Source organism: Emydura macquarii, unplaced genomic scaffold (assembly GCF_026122565.2).
Source record: "Emydura macquarii macquarii isolate MOO-44397 ecotype Brisbane River unplaced genomic scaffold, CSIRO-AGI_Emac_v2 contig_1483, whole genome shotgun sequence".
Taxonomy (NCBI): Eukaryota; Metazoa; Chordata; order Testudines; family Chelidae; genus Emydura; species Emydura macquarii.
The window spans coordinates 17,750,054-17,765,577 of record NW_027131620.1 but is presented as its reverse complement, the minus strand read 5'-3'; the positions used below and the strand labels follow the sequence as shown (position 1 = coordinate 17,765,577).

At 44.1% G+C, this 15,524-nt stretch overlaps 1 protein-coding gene across 2 annotated transcripts; it reads right to left on the bottom strand.

Moving 5' to 3' along the window:
• Nucleotides 1-4,515: 4,515 nt before the first annotated feature.
• On the bottom strand, nt 4,516-10,000 carry SYS1 (SYS1 golgi trafficking protein). 2 transcript variants are annotated; one of them, XM_067554371.1, is made up of 4 exons: nt 9,493-10,000; nt 8,980-9,223; nt 8,020-8,087; nt 4,516-6,221 (listed from the first exon to the last, which is right to left on the bottom strand). In XM_067554371.1, exons 2-4 carry the CDS (start codon nt 9,139-9,141, stop codon nt 5,981-5,983), a joined length of 471 nt encoding a protein of 156 aa, XP_067410472.1. In that variant the 5' UTR covers nt 9,142-9,223; nt 9,493-10,000; the 3' UTR covers nt 4,516-5,980. The 2 variants fall into 2 exon arrangements, with proteins under 2 accessions (XP_067410472.1, XP_067410471.1); XM_067554370.1 differs by having other exon boundaries at nt 9,599-10,000.
• Between the last annotated feature and the right edge of the window lie 5,524 nt (nt 10,001-15,524).

Below are 15,524 nucleotides of genomic sequence, written 5' to 3'. Positions count from 1 at the left end.
GATAAACAGACAGAGTGAGTTGAGGAAACAATGCAACTTCCAGGTGAGACATCCAGGGATTTTGCTAATGAAGACATTAACACACTCTTAATGGTGGCATATGGGATTTCAGGGAGACAAACACCTCTGGCATTGTGCATCATGGTATCTGTTGGGTGAAGTAGTTGACAAGGAGCATTGTAGGATTTAGATTTAACTAGTTTCAACTCTACATTCAGCTGGGTTCTACTTTCTGCTCTGATGCAAATACAGTATATGCTATGGCTTCATTCCATTCTCTCCTTTCCCTGCTATCGGTGTCCCTGCCATTCCTTACACATACTTCTGGGGGGGAAAGCTGGAGTACCTGGATACTGCCTATGGCCAAGGCAGAGGCTGCTTTGTAGCCACACCTGTTTAATTCTAATTTAGAGGAAACAATAATATGGGTTAGACTAGACCTAATCTAATGCCTTAACAGGCTCCCTTTTCTTAGCTGCTCTAATGGATCGGTATCTTCCCCTTTGTTAAACTTCCAAGCTTTTAAACAGTTCTAGGAGACAGAGGTGTAAAGTCTTAATGATTAGTGCTCTCTGAAAAGCTTTCTTCCTGCCAAACTTTACAGACCTTACAGATGAAAATATCCAGTTTGCTGACACTACTGCAACCCCAGAAAGGGAGCAGGTGTTGGAGAAAATCTCCCTGAGAACAAAACCCACCAGCTCCAATGCACCAAAGAAAAAGTTCATTAAGAAATAGACCGTCTGCCATTGCTCTGATTTGGAGTAGTAAAAGTTCCAAAGCCAAAGAGCTGCTGAGAAATCACTGACTATGTTAAAGTGAAAATTAGGCTTCCTGACATGGAAGTGGAGGGGCTCAGAATTTCCAACTCAATTTTCGATTTCAAAAGATCCTGTTCCCCTTCAACTAAGGACAGTTAGGCATTGAATTTTCCTACAAAAGGCACTGACACATGGTATAAATTCAGTCCTCAGAGGCAAAAAATCCAGACCTGTCAACAAACATATTTCAAATCCCACATTACAGCATTTCATGCCAATGCAGCATGGTCTAGTCCATTGAGAGATAAGTGGTACGGTTTCCAAATAAGAATGGGAAACATAACAGTAACACTTAGGCTCTGTCTACACCACAGCTTATGTCGAAAGCGTCTTCCACGACATAGCTACTGCTGCTTGTGCGGGCTGGAGCAATTAAGCTGACAGGAGAGCTCTCTCCCATTAGCTAAGTGGTAACATTAGAGAGCTCGCTAGTGTAGCAGTGCCCTGAGATTGGGGGGAAGGCTCCCAAACATGTATCTGTAGCCAGCAGCTCTTTCCCCTTTAATGAGTGGGATTACTGCAACCTTCCATTGCTTCTCCCTTGTATCTACTCTAATCAAGGAGTCTCTGACTTTTCAAGAAGATCCACCACTAAAATGTGATTGACTTCACAGGAGCTCTCACTCTCCTGTTAGCGTGTTACTGACCCACTAATCAAACCTCCAAGGCTCTGTAGGTCTTTCTGCATATGGGACTCAGGCTACTTAGCCATTCCCTCACACTAGTACTCACAGAAAGGAGACATTAAGGTTGAATATCACAATTTCATCTAGAGCAGTGGTTCCCAACCTGTGGCCCAGGGGCCAAAAGTGGCCCACGGGAGCTTTTAAAGCGGCCCATGGCTGCCCTCCTGCTGGCTGCAAAAGGGAGCCGCTGCTGAAGCGGAGCGCGTTTCCACAGGGCTAAAAGAGGTAGGCTCCTTGCTGCAGCCAAGGGGATGAGAGAGCAGCACTCCCCTCCCCCTGTCTGTAGCAGGGAGCACGGCAAAGCGCTTTGCCTAGGTTCATAGGCTCTGGGGTCCCTGCTGGAGCCAGATGGAAGAGAGCACTGATCTCCCATTCCCCTGGCTGCAGAAGGGAGCCTCTGCCTAGGGACCCAGGTGGAGCGCACAGGGCTACAGGACACTTGGAATTTCCCTGCTGCAGCCAGGAGGGGAGATCAGCAAGGAGGTCCTTCCATCTGGCTGTGGGGGCGGAGGGGGGGGGGGGGGGCGGAGCTGCTGGCAGAGACTGGTGGCCCTTCTGGGTTGTACAAATGATATCTGTGGCCCTCAAGCCAAAAAGGTTGGGAATCACTGATCTAGAGGCTCACTGGGATGTGGAATATCCCAAATTACCAATATTGCAAGAGTGGAAAGATAGTTTAGTCATCTTAGCTCTAAACTAACAGCTATGGTCTCATGAGATTACTGCTGAAGTTGGGGTACACATGCAGCAGACTCTTCATACATTGTATGGGATAATGCAGACTGGAAGACATCATAAGAGATCATTCTGGTTACATACTTCAGCCCTAAAACCACTACAAATGGGGTTAGGTTTGTTCTGAAAATATGCCAGGTCAGCTGAGCCAGCAGTGATGGTTACAGCCCTATTAAATTTGTGGTCCATTTTGATAAATTTCAGTCACACGATTTAAAAAAATTGTAATTTAATGGTTTCTGATATATAAATCTGAAATTTCATGGTGGTGTAACCACAGGGGTCCTGACCCAAAAGGGAGTTGTGGGGAGCGGGGGCTCATGGTATTGCCACCCTTACTTCTGCCTTCAGAGCTGGGTGGCTGCTGGGTGGGCACCCAGCTCTGAAGGCAGTACCACCACTGGCTGCAGTGCAGAAATAAGGGTGGCAGAACCGTACCATGTCACCCTGATATCTGTGATGCTGCTGGCAGCGGTGCTGCCTTCAGAGCTGGGCTCCCAGGCAGCAGCCGCGGAGCTTCCTGCAGCTGGGAAAGGTTCCTGGCTGATCTGGCCCCTGCAGCAACTCATGTTGGGGAATAGGAAGTCCTGTTCCTTCCTAGCTCAGCCGGGACTAGCAGCTGGAGCCTAGTGCACAGAAGGAGACCCTGGCTCGGGAAGCCCCAGCCCTGGCACTCCCCAGTTCTGGGCCCAGTGCTTGAGATTAAAGGGCCTTGGGCTGGCTGTGTGTGTGGGGAAGGGGGAGTGACCAAGGTGCCCCCCCAACCACTGCAACCTGTGTGGTCACCCATGTTGCTGACCTGTAAGGCCAGTCCTGCCTCCCTCAAAGTGACAACCCCCTCCACACCATGCCACCCTCACTTCTTCCCTACTGCTGGCAGTGGCACTGCCTTCAGAGCTGGGCGCCCACCCAGCAGTCACCACTCCCCGGCTGTCCAGCTCTGAATGCAGTGCAGAAGCAAAGATGGCAATACCGCAACCCCCTATAATAGCCAGATTTCACGGGGAGACCATATTTCACAATCTGGGATGCGTTTTTCACAGTCATGAATTTGGTAGGGCCCTAGTGAGTGTGTTTAATAAAGCTACAGCAAAGGTTCTCGAACTGTGGTCCGTTGAGAAGCTGCTGATGGTCTGCAAAGAGTACAGTCACATAAAGCCAGCATTTCTTATTTTCAGCTGCTAAACTGCAATTGGAGACAGCTAAAAATACAAGAAATATTTTCCTGATAGTAGTTTTCCCTGTAAGCAAGTACAGTAGTTGCCAAAGGATTATGATGTCATCACATTCATCAGGGATAGCAGGGGAATCCATCCCATTGTGAAATGTTGTTACACTAAAAAGTTTGACAACCCAAGGCTACAGCATGCCCCACATTTTCTGTTCCAATCACATTTGGGCACTTGCCTTCCTTTCTAGAAGTGGAAACAGTGCCACCTCCTGGAAGAAATGGTAATTCACATCCAGAATTAAACATGCCTAGAAGAAACAGACATCCTAGACAGACCTGGAAGTAGAAGAAATTTGAGGTAGGCAAACCAGGACAAGGTGGATAAAGGCTGGTTGGCTACCACAGTATTGAGTTATCAACAGCAGGAAAAGGCCATCTACCTGGCCTTCTAAAGAGCTCTTTGCTCTCTTTAGGGAAAAAAAATGCCTAACCTATTCTCTAGGGAAAGACAGCTGCACCGCAAATGCTTTGCATATTTCCTTCCTTTTTTTTTTTTCCCCTAGTGTCATTTAACGGAAACAGATTCTTGGTTTCCTAATTTAGAATCGAGTTCTTTGGTAAGGCTTGTGATGCCAACGGAAGAAGGTTTTGACTTCACTGGAACAGCAGGGAGCAATTGAATTCTGAGGAAACTAGGACCCTGCCATCAGACAAATGCTTCCCCTTCCCATGTCCCCAACGTATGGAGGAGAAAAATACAAATTAGCAGAATTGTGCCTAAACTGAAACAGTTTGTGCTCTCCAGACAGCACTCAATAAAGGTCCAATACGATAGAATCAAGTCTCACACTGTCCCTACTCACATAGGACAGATGAAAATCAGAGACAGCAACCCTCATAATGCCATGGTGCTCTGCTCATGTAAACAGCAGCACTGACAGTACAGAGAGTGTTTTATTCACTGACAGTACAGGGAGTGCCTCTCTGCTCCGCAATATCTCAGAAGAGTTTCAAACAAATATTTTACCCTGGATGAAAACACTATATAGGAACATGAGACAAGCAGTTGCAATTTAGCTTTGAAATTAACAAAATCAAAAGAGCCATTTTAGAGAGAGTTTATCAAATTCTGTCAGGTCATCCCATCAATTCCAATTCTTTACAAACTGCACATTAACTTAGCAAATATAATTTATTCAAATAACATTCACCAATATTAATGTACAAAGGAAAGAAATTGGCAGCAGCATGTCACACAGGAAAAAGGCAATTTCAATGTTAAAATCCTAGTTTGCCCCCATTTAGAATTACACACAGGCAGCACAGACAACATTCCTTAGAGGAAACTACACAAGAGGTAAGTCTAACCGCTTGGGATGCAGGACCCTAGGCAATAATTTGGCCTACTCCTTTCATAGGGAACACTGGAGTCGGTGCCTGATGAGAAGGGAGGATCTATTTAAAGTGCCTCTCAGTCAAAGGCACCATCTCATTAACAGCATAAAAGACAAATAACAGTCCTGCAGCAAGAAACACCTACCAATTTTGGAAAACAGTCTTTGGTGGCAGCTTTCAAGCTGGATTAAAGTACTGAAATTTAATGGACACAGGTCACTACAGAATAGGAATGATGAAATGGTGCTTATAACACACAGAAGAAAGCTTCCCTCAACCATCTTCAACCTACAATTGGAGAATATTACGGCCAACCCTCCTTGCAAGATGAGAATAACCTGGTTGATTTTCACTAGCTCCTTGATTTCTGGCTTGTGGTGTTTAATATTCATATTGGAAAGTTTTACAAACCCTAGAATGTGACCATTGGTATTTGTTTCTGGCCAGACCTTACTCCATTGCTGTAACATGGACATTCATTGCACAGTTCAAAGTGCTCAGCTCACCAGGAGAATTGTAACACACTGAAGGCAACTTAATACCATTTTTACTATTTCATTAAAAAAGAGTTTCTTCAATCCAGCAACATATGTTGCCTTACATGTATTCTGGGAACTAAACACAGGAACAGCAACCAAGCCCATATGAGCATATAGGCTTTATAGATTCACTACCGATGACTGAGACAAGCACAACTATTTTTAATCCTACATCAGTTTAGCTCCTTGATTTTAAAACAAAAACCAACCAAAGGAAAAATGCATGAGAAGATGAAAGAAGCAGTCAGTCACTGTGTGTTTCTCACAGAAGGTCTGACCAACCCAGCTCCAACACGCACTCCAAAAACATTGCACATGAGTTACATTTCAGTTGCTTCTCATGCTCTATGTTTTGTTGCCTGACTTTTCCCTGGTCCATATCACTTGAATGAAAAGTGAAAGCGCTCACATGTAATAGTCATGTCAAATGTCTTGTGTTATTAAAATAAAACTTCTGCTTTGTTCATTGTCTGATGGCAACAACAGAGATCTTCACACTCATGCAGCCACCAGGATCTAAAAAAGTCCAAACAGACCCGCTGTGCTTCTTTAATGAAGTTTTCAGGCATTGTCTTGTGTCACTGCCGAGATGCTGGAAATGATGGCTTGATGCAACACATCCCCAGAACAAGACTATACGCTGGACTTGGGTGCTGAATTCAATGGGATTTCTTTGAGTTCTGTTCTCATACAGAGATACTCCCCAATCACAGCCATGAGCGCTGTGCACACAACATGCACTAGCCACCATGTCAGAGCTGTGGGAAAGTGTGCATTATAAATCCAGCAACCCAGCAAATGGAAAAAGTGAACCGTGACTGTGAAATCCAAACACTGCTTTCCTCGCCGGATAAAGTACAACAAGCCCAAAGCACTGCAAGAAGAAAGGAGACAGATGTAACTATAATTATATGTAAACTGCCTTAAACTGCAGTGGCCATAGAGGGAGCTAGCAGCAGCTATCAGGAGTTATCTACACTGATTATTTATCCATTAAAAAGAAATATGAACTGTTCTGAGGTCAGGACTATTCTGACCTTGCTCTATGTTACTGCAGTAAAACTTAAGCGGCTTGTGGCATTTTAATTACGTGATGGCAGGGGAATGAGCTTTTAGTTTAACAATTCCTGGTTGGCTCTCTGCCTTGTCTCCTCTGAATCTTTCGCCACCCACTGAGACTAAGTATTTTACACTTTTTTAGCACTTTATAGATAAACAATTATTTAAAAATATTAATTAATTTCCACAAAATCCCTCAGATACATATTTTATTCCCAGCTAAAAGACGGGGAAACTGAGGCAGTGATTGTACAGGGTTCAGAAGAATCAGCATCAGTCAGGATTAGAACTCAGGAGTTCCTCATTCTCAGTCCTGTGCTTAGACCTCCTAATTGCCAACTGTCCCATTCAAGAAATGATAAAGGGAAAGAATTCTCAGGTCTCAGCCAACAAGAACAAGATATGTTTGTTCGACAACAACATAGTCCACAATGACCTTAATACACACACCTCCACCCAAACAAAAAAAGGATCAAGGAGACACTCGAGTCACCAGGCCCAAATGACCTCCTGGCACCTCCTTCTTATTATGGACTAGTTCCATCACACAAGACATAATCAGATACAATATCAGCTACCTGCTTGGACATCTTAGCAAAGGGGCAGGTGATAGGAACAGCCCTTAGCCCTGGAAGCTTTCGAGAGCAGGACTAATGCATAGGGGTAGGAAAGTTGTGCTGAGGAAAGAGGGCAATTTTCCCAGGGAGATGCTCATAGGATGACGTGCCTGGAATTGACATGTGAAGTAAGGACAGACAGTGGCTGGATGGCAATGAAAGATGGGGAGAAGATGACTGCCCTAAAAGGCACTTTGCCCTGGAAGAGCATTTTAGTAGACTGTTTCCCCAATCCCTTCCATCCCAATGTGTGATCTGATCTTTACAGTTTTCATCTGCTCATCCTCCTGTTTCACCACCTATTGTTCGTAGCTCTCACTTGTTGCATCATGTCTACCATTAGCCGGCAAGCTCTTCAAGCAGGGAACTTGTGGCTCTGTATGCTTTGTAAGATACCTACCATATTGCAAGTGCTATGAACAAATAAATAATAAAAGTAGGCTCTCTCACTGTGACAAATATAAATTACAGTCAAAGCCCCAAGCTCACATTGTGGATACACAACAGAGACACTTATATCACTTCCCTTCAGGCTGCAAGCACAATTTCCTACAGAGTTTACAAGGTTCACCAGACTCATACATCACATTTCAGGTGGAGTAAAAGGCTTCAGCTAGTTCTGAACCCAGTCCACAATCCTATCATCAGCACTGCACAAGCCTCATCAAGAGTAGGGCAACAAGCTGTGTTGTCAGCATGTTAGCTAATGTGTACTAACACAGTCTAAAAGTCTAGCATAGACAGGGCAGCAGTGTAGACTTTAACATGTGTTAAGCTGGTTGAGTTAAAGCCTAGGTTCCTCGCTGTGTTAAAGGCAGTGTGCCTTATCTACAATGGCCTTTTAAAAGGTGTTAGCTAGCACATGCTAACATCACACCTTTAAATTCTAATCTAGACAAAGCAATGATGGCTAATCTCAGATAGAAAATGTCCAATCCTAGTATGGATAAACAGAAGCTCAAAATCTCACATCTGATCACTGGAGAGCTGACTTACCAGGTGAGTGCATTGAGGATGAAAGCCATCATGGAAAGTCTTCCAGGTGGGGAAGAGAATCCTAAGATCTATATAAGGTTACAAATAAGACAGATACTTAGATAAATTATTTCAGCTAGGAGTCTAAGCTCAGGCTCTTCCTAGTGGCCCTGTTCCATTATATTTATTCCCTACAAAGCTGACAAACTGATATTTCTAGATTTTTAAAAAGCAACAACAAAAAAACCAAAAACTTAAACAAATATGTTTTCTTTTCCTAAACTGTGGATTTGTATTTACAAAGTTAATTCTATCTTGGCATCTGGGAATTTTAGAACTTGTGTGTCACAACACACAAGGGACAAATTCACCTCAGATGGAACTGCACTGACTTCAGTAAACTTACTCCAAGGCTGAGTTTGGCACAGTAGGTCTAAAGAGGGTCTGGAGGACAACAATGGTAAGACTAGATCTCAGTTTCTGCAACACAGCTCTCTCCAGATTTCAGAGCAGGGATCTCTCTCTCTGAGAAATCCCATGATTATTGCATGTGGTAACTAAATATAGAATCTCACTGGCACTCTGAGATACTGACTCTTCTGGAGCACTCAGAGCATGGGAGGTTTGAGTTGTGGAAGAACTGTCAGCGTGTGCATTGCAAACAGAAGCGCTGTATGCATTGTGATCCTCTTTTTCACAATGCTACTGCCAGAAGAAGATTAGGTCTTAAGCCACAATTAGTAGTTGAACAGTTTCATGTATGAATTTTTGGTTAGGTTGAACCCAGATCTCCTCTGTGGAATCACCCTAATTTTGTGCTCAGTGGTGCTAAAGACCCAAGATCCAATGTGGTCTGAGGACTCCACATTTCAGAATGTGCCAGTGACCATGCTAGACAGCAGTGTTTTATTCTCTGAGTTACTTCCATCTTCTCTGTATTTGAGACCTTCTCCATGCTCTAGCTAAGAAAAAGCATCTTACCTCATAACTGAATATCTGGTCAAGAGAAGGGCTATTCTGCACCAGGCTGTCCACCAGCGCTAGCCAGAGCCCCAAGGAGCTGTAATAGACTGTCTGCATGAGGACAATCTGCGAAAGAATGAGGACAGGGTCCCAGGCATAGCTACGGAACTGGCCTGCCATTCCCACGGCAGCTCACATCAAACCTGGGGAAAGCCAATGCACGTCAGCCCTGAAAGGAGATACCGGGTGATTTCCTCAGCACCTGGAAGAGAAGGGCAGGAGTAATGCCAACAGCAGCTCCCAGCTCACCCCCTTGGCCCAGCCACAGGGGCACCCACCTGAGCCCAGTCCCAAGGGGGTCTCCCTTATTGCATGGTGTCAACCCCCTCCCATCTCCCTCAGCTCACCAACCCCCTCCCATCTCCCTCAGCTCACCAACCCCTCCAACCCACCCCGGGCATCTCCTCCCCTCCCCCCAGCTTCTCCCTAAGCTCACGAACCCCTCCCCCTCAAAACCTCCCCCGCACTCACGAGCCTCCCGCACGGGCCGCAGCCCCCAGGTCTCGGCTCAAGGTCGGTCCTGGCTCGGGGTTCCGGGAGGGTGCCCGACTCCGTGCCGCGCAGCGCTCTGACTCACTCGGGACAGGGCAGGAAAGACCACCTCAGCCACTCACAACCAGGCCCGTCTCGTCGGCTCCGCTGACAGCATGGACCACAGAGCTCGCAAGACTCGCCTAGAGCGGCACTAACAACACCTCGGCCAGTTACCACTGAAAAGGCGCCAGATGCCTAGAGCGCCATCATCGGGACCGGATTTCCGGAAATACCATTGAGACGGCACCAGGGGCTAGAGAGGCCTCTGACTAAAGCGTCCCTGAGTGCGCACGGCCTGGGCGGAGGACGTGTTCGTGCTCGGAGTTGAGGTGTACGGCCTCTCAGGTGGTCAGGAGACCAATGACCTCTGACCCCGGCAGGGCTGCACAGAATAAGGCGTGACGTTGTGAACTCTGGCGACCGTGCAGCTCCACTGGATGCGGGGCGGGGGGAGGGGGGATGTGACTTCTGATCCCAGCCCCCTGTCAGGCCGGGGCTGAGGGTTGACACTCTGCAGGAGAGCCGTGGCCTGCTGACCTCACTTGCCTAGCCCAGGTGATGCTGATCTCTGACATTAGGGACGTGGGGTGTCAGACGATGGAACCCAGGTGTTAGACTCAACGGAAAAAAACCTCACTGTTAACGAGATTGGGGTCAAACATGACATTCTGCGGGTTAGCCGCATGGGAGGACCAACAGGTTCATGGCGTCCAAGGCCAGACGGGACCTCTGTGATTGTCTAATCTGATGATTTATATGATGCACACCATAGAACTTCCCCCAAAATAATTCCTGGAGCAGGCCTCTTAGAAAAAATAAACAATCTTGATTTAAAAATGGTCAGTGACGGAAAATCCTGCACAACTCTTGGTAAATTGTCCCAATGGTTAATTACTCTCATTGTTAAAAATGTATGCCTTATGTCCAATCTTATTTTGTCTAGCTTCAACTTCTAGCCATTAGATCTTATTATACTCTTCCTGCCAGATTGCCAACAGGAGGCAGATGGGACACAGTGACAAAGTAACTGTCTGTAAGAGCTGAAAGGTAAAATAAGGAGGGAGAGGAATTGTTCCATGTGTTACACTGGGTTATAACTTAAATTAATAAAATAGAGTTAAGAAAGGGAAAATTGAAGCTGAATTTCAGGGACGTCATCTGCCAGTGAAATGTATCTGATTGTGGCACAGTCTCCCAAGGAAATGTGGGAAGCTTCATCACTTTGGATATTTTAAACAATTCTCTGTTTTCCAGAAATGTTTGCTTGTACTTGGGGTTGAATTTATTCTGACCAGAGAGTTCTGGAGCTGTTTGTCTTGGTACACTACGGCCACGCAGTCACTAGATGGTGGTTATCTTTTGTTATGTATTGGGGATTTGGTTTCAGTAAAGCAGCTTTTCCTTAAAGGTCACTGGCAAGTATTGTCCATGTACATGTATATCTATATTATCTATAGATTTAGGACTATAGATGTAGAATGCTGACCTGAATGGCTCAAAATAACCAAACTGAGGAGCAGTACTAGGCACAATTTAAAGTAAAATATTGATTTTGGGCTGGATTTCTGCTCTACAGTACTCAGAGCTGCCTTGGATGTTATAATATTCCATCATGCTCTCTACCGGTGGCCATTCCATTCACCATGTACCCCTGCTGAGCCAAACAATGGGGGAAGGTAAATGCTCTATTTTGCTTTTAAGCAGTGGTTTTCAACCTTTATTCATTTGCAGGTGGAAATGGAGGTGTGGACCCCTTTGGAATTCTTAGACATAGCCTGCGTACCCTGAGAGGTCCACAGACCACAGATTGAAAACAATTGGTTTAGAGCATTTTCCCTGTTATAGTTAAGATCCTAGTCTAACCCTCTCCGTTCTGGAGTTTGATTCTTGAGGCTTGTTTTAATTATCTTCAACATTCCAAAAGTTCATTTGGGGTAATTTGAACTCTGTGATGATACCTGGGTAATCATTGCCCTCCACACTGATGGTTGAGGAGACTTGGCAGCTTCCTCCCACTTCCCTTGCTATCCTCAGGGCTGGGAATAGGACAACCTAGGTTTATGGAGAGGTCAGATAAATATGACCTTTAGAAATTTACATTGGATTCACTGTGAAATGTTAAATGGAGATATATAGCAGTTACTTGAAGCTTCCTGGCTTTCCATTATTATTATTTATTACTGGTAGTGCCCAAGAAGTGCTAGGCACTTTGTAAACAGAAGTAAGTCACAATTCCTGCTTAAGGACCTTCCATTCTGAAGTCAGACAAAAGAACAGACAGAGTAGAACAAAACGGTATAACATATATGTAGGTCCAGGTTGTGCTTAGCTGCATAAATGACTAGATAGTATATGTCCATTAGATTCTCCATAGGCATCACAGCAGAAGTGGGTCTTCAACAATGACTTAAATACAGAGATGTTAGGGGCTCATGAGAGAGGGTGTACCAAGCATGCAAGGCAGTATGGAAGACTGGATTTTCCTAGGGAAGGTCACTGGATATGTTGATTTACTCTAGATGGGAAATTCCCCAATTTAGTATTTGTTTTTGTCCAGTCAGGTGAGAGTGACCCAGTTTTTCCATATTTTTTATTTGACCTCTTCCTAAATAGTGGGATTTTTTTTATTTGCTTAAATAATGTATTGAGTTGTCATGGCCAAAAGGAAACCTGGATGCTGTACATAAAAAGCTTCAATTATCCTACCTGTCACTATTTGTTCATTTCCTGTGGACCGTGAGTAGTTCATTGGCTAATGCCCAACACTGAGATGGTGGAGATAGCGCAACTTCTCTGTGGACAGAGGAAGGGAAGAATCCCAGGTCTTTGTGGGATGTAAGAGGGTAACAGGAATTCTAGGTCTGTTTGAGATGGAGGAGGATGAAGAATTGCCAGTTCTTTTGTGGTGTGAGAAGGTATTGGAGGGCGGTGGAGGGCGGGGAATGTTCCTGGCAATAAGAAGTTATGTTTCATTATCTCTTGCATATTCTCCTGTGACGCTTGGATTTTCCCCATTGACCCAGCTGGGAAGTTCCTTATGTGGTTTTTCTGCTTGCCTTTTCTTCCCCATTCTGGGTGACATCACTACAATGATGCAGGCTCAGCTCTTGACAAGTTTCCTCCCCCTGAAGCCTGCTACTTCCCTCCTCTCTCAAAAGGGCTTGTGCAGGTTAGCGGAAGCTTTACACCATTTTCAAAAAACATGTTGGCTCTGTGCCCTCCAGATGTCTACAAATTACATCAGAATCAAGCTCTTACTAAATACAAAATGAGTGTGGGAAAGTCCCAGACACCGTCATTGAGGCTCACACAGTTTATCTCTGCTGTCTGCATATCACAGAGAACTATGAGCTAAAGCACTGCTTCTTTTTAGTACTTTGTAGAGATTAGTTTCCATTTGCTAACTCTGCTGTGCAAAGTGGGAACTGAAAGCAGTTGGCGAGATCTTAACTTCCACTTCCTAGTTTCATTTTCAGTCTTTACATCCTGACTTTCCCTTTGATTATGCTGTTTTTAAGTACAAAATAAGCACCCAAACACTATGGTAGTGGTGACTTTACAAATGCTTGAATAATAATAATCTTCCATCAATCCACTATAGAAACCCATCTAAAACTCTTAGCAATTGGCTCTCTGACTCAACTTGCTATCATAGAGACCATTGGATACTGTCTAATATTTCTAAAGGTTACAGAATTTTAATCCCTTGTAAAAATTGTAAGACTTCCACTTGCACAACTGCTGGACAATGATTGAAGGAGCCAACCAAGCAGCAGTCAACTCAGAAGCAGAAGAGTACAGACTCCTGACATTCACTCGCTCCCACTCTGGGTTGAGAGAATGTAACTGTGATGGGACAATAAAGAGACCCAGCCCAAAATAATTAAAATAAAGGGTCCTTGAGTCAGCTGCCCATCTAAGAGCAGCACAAATCTGAATTCATTTCCTGGCTCAGCCAGAGAAGGCATATTCAAATTTCTTTACATGCATTCACTAACATGCCTTCTAACATGGAGAAAGAAGCTGACTACACTTTGGTGGCTTCCTTATCCAGTGAGAGTGCCTGAGTTATCCTCCTCACACATTTGGAGAAAATGTCAGGGAACAGTTGGGAAAACGCAGCATTTACGCACCTAATTTGCCCCAGGATTTTAAGGAAGGATGAGAAGGACAAGCCCACAGAGAAGACTAATGTGAGCTGCGAAAGGAGAAATTTGGGGGGCTTTCAGGGAAGGTGGGGTTTGGAGCTTAGGAAAAGATGTCTAGACTCTAGAGGCCACATAAAAATACTATCACTTTCTGATGGGAGATCGTTATTTTCACCCTTTTAATAGGACTGATATTTGCTTCTGAATCAAAACTCCTTTATTTTCCTAAACAGCAGCCAGTTTTATGCTTATATGCCTGGGTCATGAAGAGCAGCAGATGGTGAGAATAAATGGCAATGTGCCCAGGACACATCAAATGCCCTGAGAATGTGTTTCAGTGGAGATTACCCAGGGTCACTTGTACTTCTCATGGTCATTTCTCTATCACTGGTGTGAACTAAAAATATTCTATTTAGCTAGGAATTCTTTTTATAAGAAATGGCTATATGAGATAATATTGTTTCCGTACTAATGGATCACTTTCTAATACTCTGACTTATTTGTTTATATGTACACTAGGCATGTTTTACCAGGTGATGGAAGCCTCACTAGCTGAACTGGTCTTTGCCGGGATTCACCACCCTCTGGACGAGCAAGTAGTAATAGACCACTAAGGTGGTCTTGGTAGGAAGACCGTAAAGGGTAGATTTTCAAAACAGCTCAGTATCCATAATTGGGGCCAGATTTTAAGAAGAGCTCGGCTCCCATTTAGGCACGAGAGCAAGTGGTCAGATTTTCAAAAGTTGGGTGCTGAAGTCTTTTGAAAAGCCACAGTAATTGGTTTCATTACTTCAAAATCAAGGCCTGAGCTTTTTTAAAAATCTGACTCTAGAAACTGTGCTGAGCAAGTCTTGGCTGGAAGTTGACTTTCCCTAGCCAGCCCAGTAGGAACTATGATGGATTTAGCTAGAAAGTAGTCTTTGCCGGCTTTATGCATGACCTCCTGAAGATAACTGAATCTGTGCTTTATAGAAGACAAAAGAAAAATGTGTTTTTAAAACTAAAATCTATCTGGAATCATAGTTCCTCCTACTGGTTTTTGTCACAGATTCACAATTATAAATGAATTAACTTTTCCAGATTTTTTTTTAATTCACAATTACGGTTTGATTTCACCAAGATGACTTTTCTTTAGTTTCTTTGAAAGCTGTAATCTTATGTTGTACAAGGGGCGACGTGTGAATTATGACATTTTTAGGTATACATCTGATCAAATCACAGCATTGAGATGTGACTTTTTTTGCCACTCAATGGTGGTGGGATTTCAGCAGAGAAAATTTCAGTTACTCATTCATTCACTCTGTGCCCATTTTGTCCAGTTGCTCTCAGTGAGCGCCATGTACATAAGATTTCTCCTGTATTGTTCTAGTGAGGGTAAAATGTAAACATTCTGAAAGGGGACATTTGAAGGGCAAAATGAACCAGGCAATTTTGTGTCATGAATTCACAACATAGTGTTGAGATTTTTAGGGTTGTATTTCCGACCATGCAGTTTCTTTTTGTGACAGTAGATAGAAAACTTATATCTCAAAAAGGGGAAAGATAATCTACAAAATGTGCTTAGGAAGTCTGTCATTACTGGATTTATGCAAATTTACTCTGAAGGTTGGAAAACACATTAGAGGCAAGTCTCGTTTCCCACTATATTTATGACTGAGCCTGAGCCAAAGATTTTATCAGTTTGGTTACAAAGAACTGAGGTTCTTATTTAAAGGGACCTTATGAGGTTAAAAAGTATAAACAAATTCCCTTACTTGTGTGACTAATACCTTGAGATGATTAAAACTGAAACATTTAAACAGTTTCTTTTTACCATCTGTG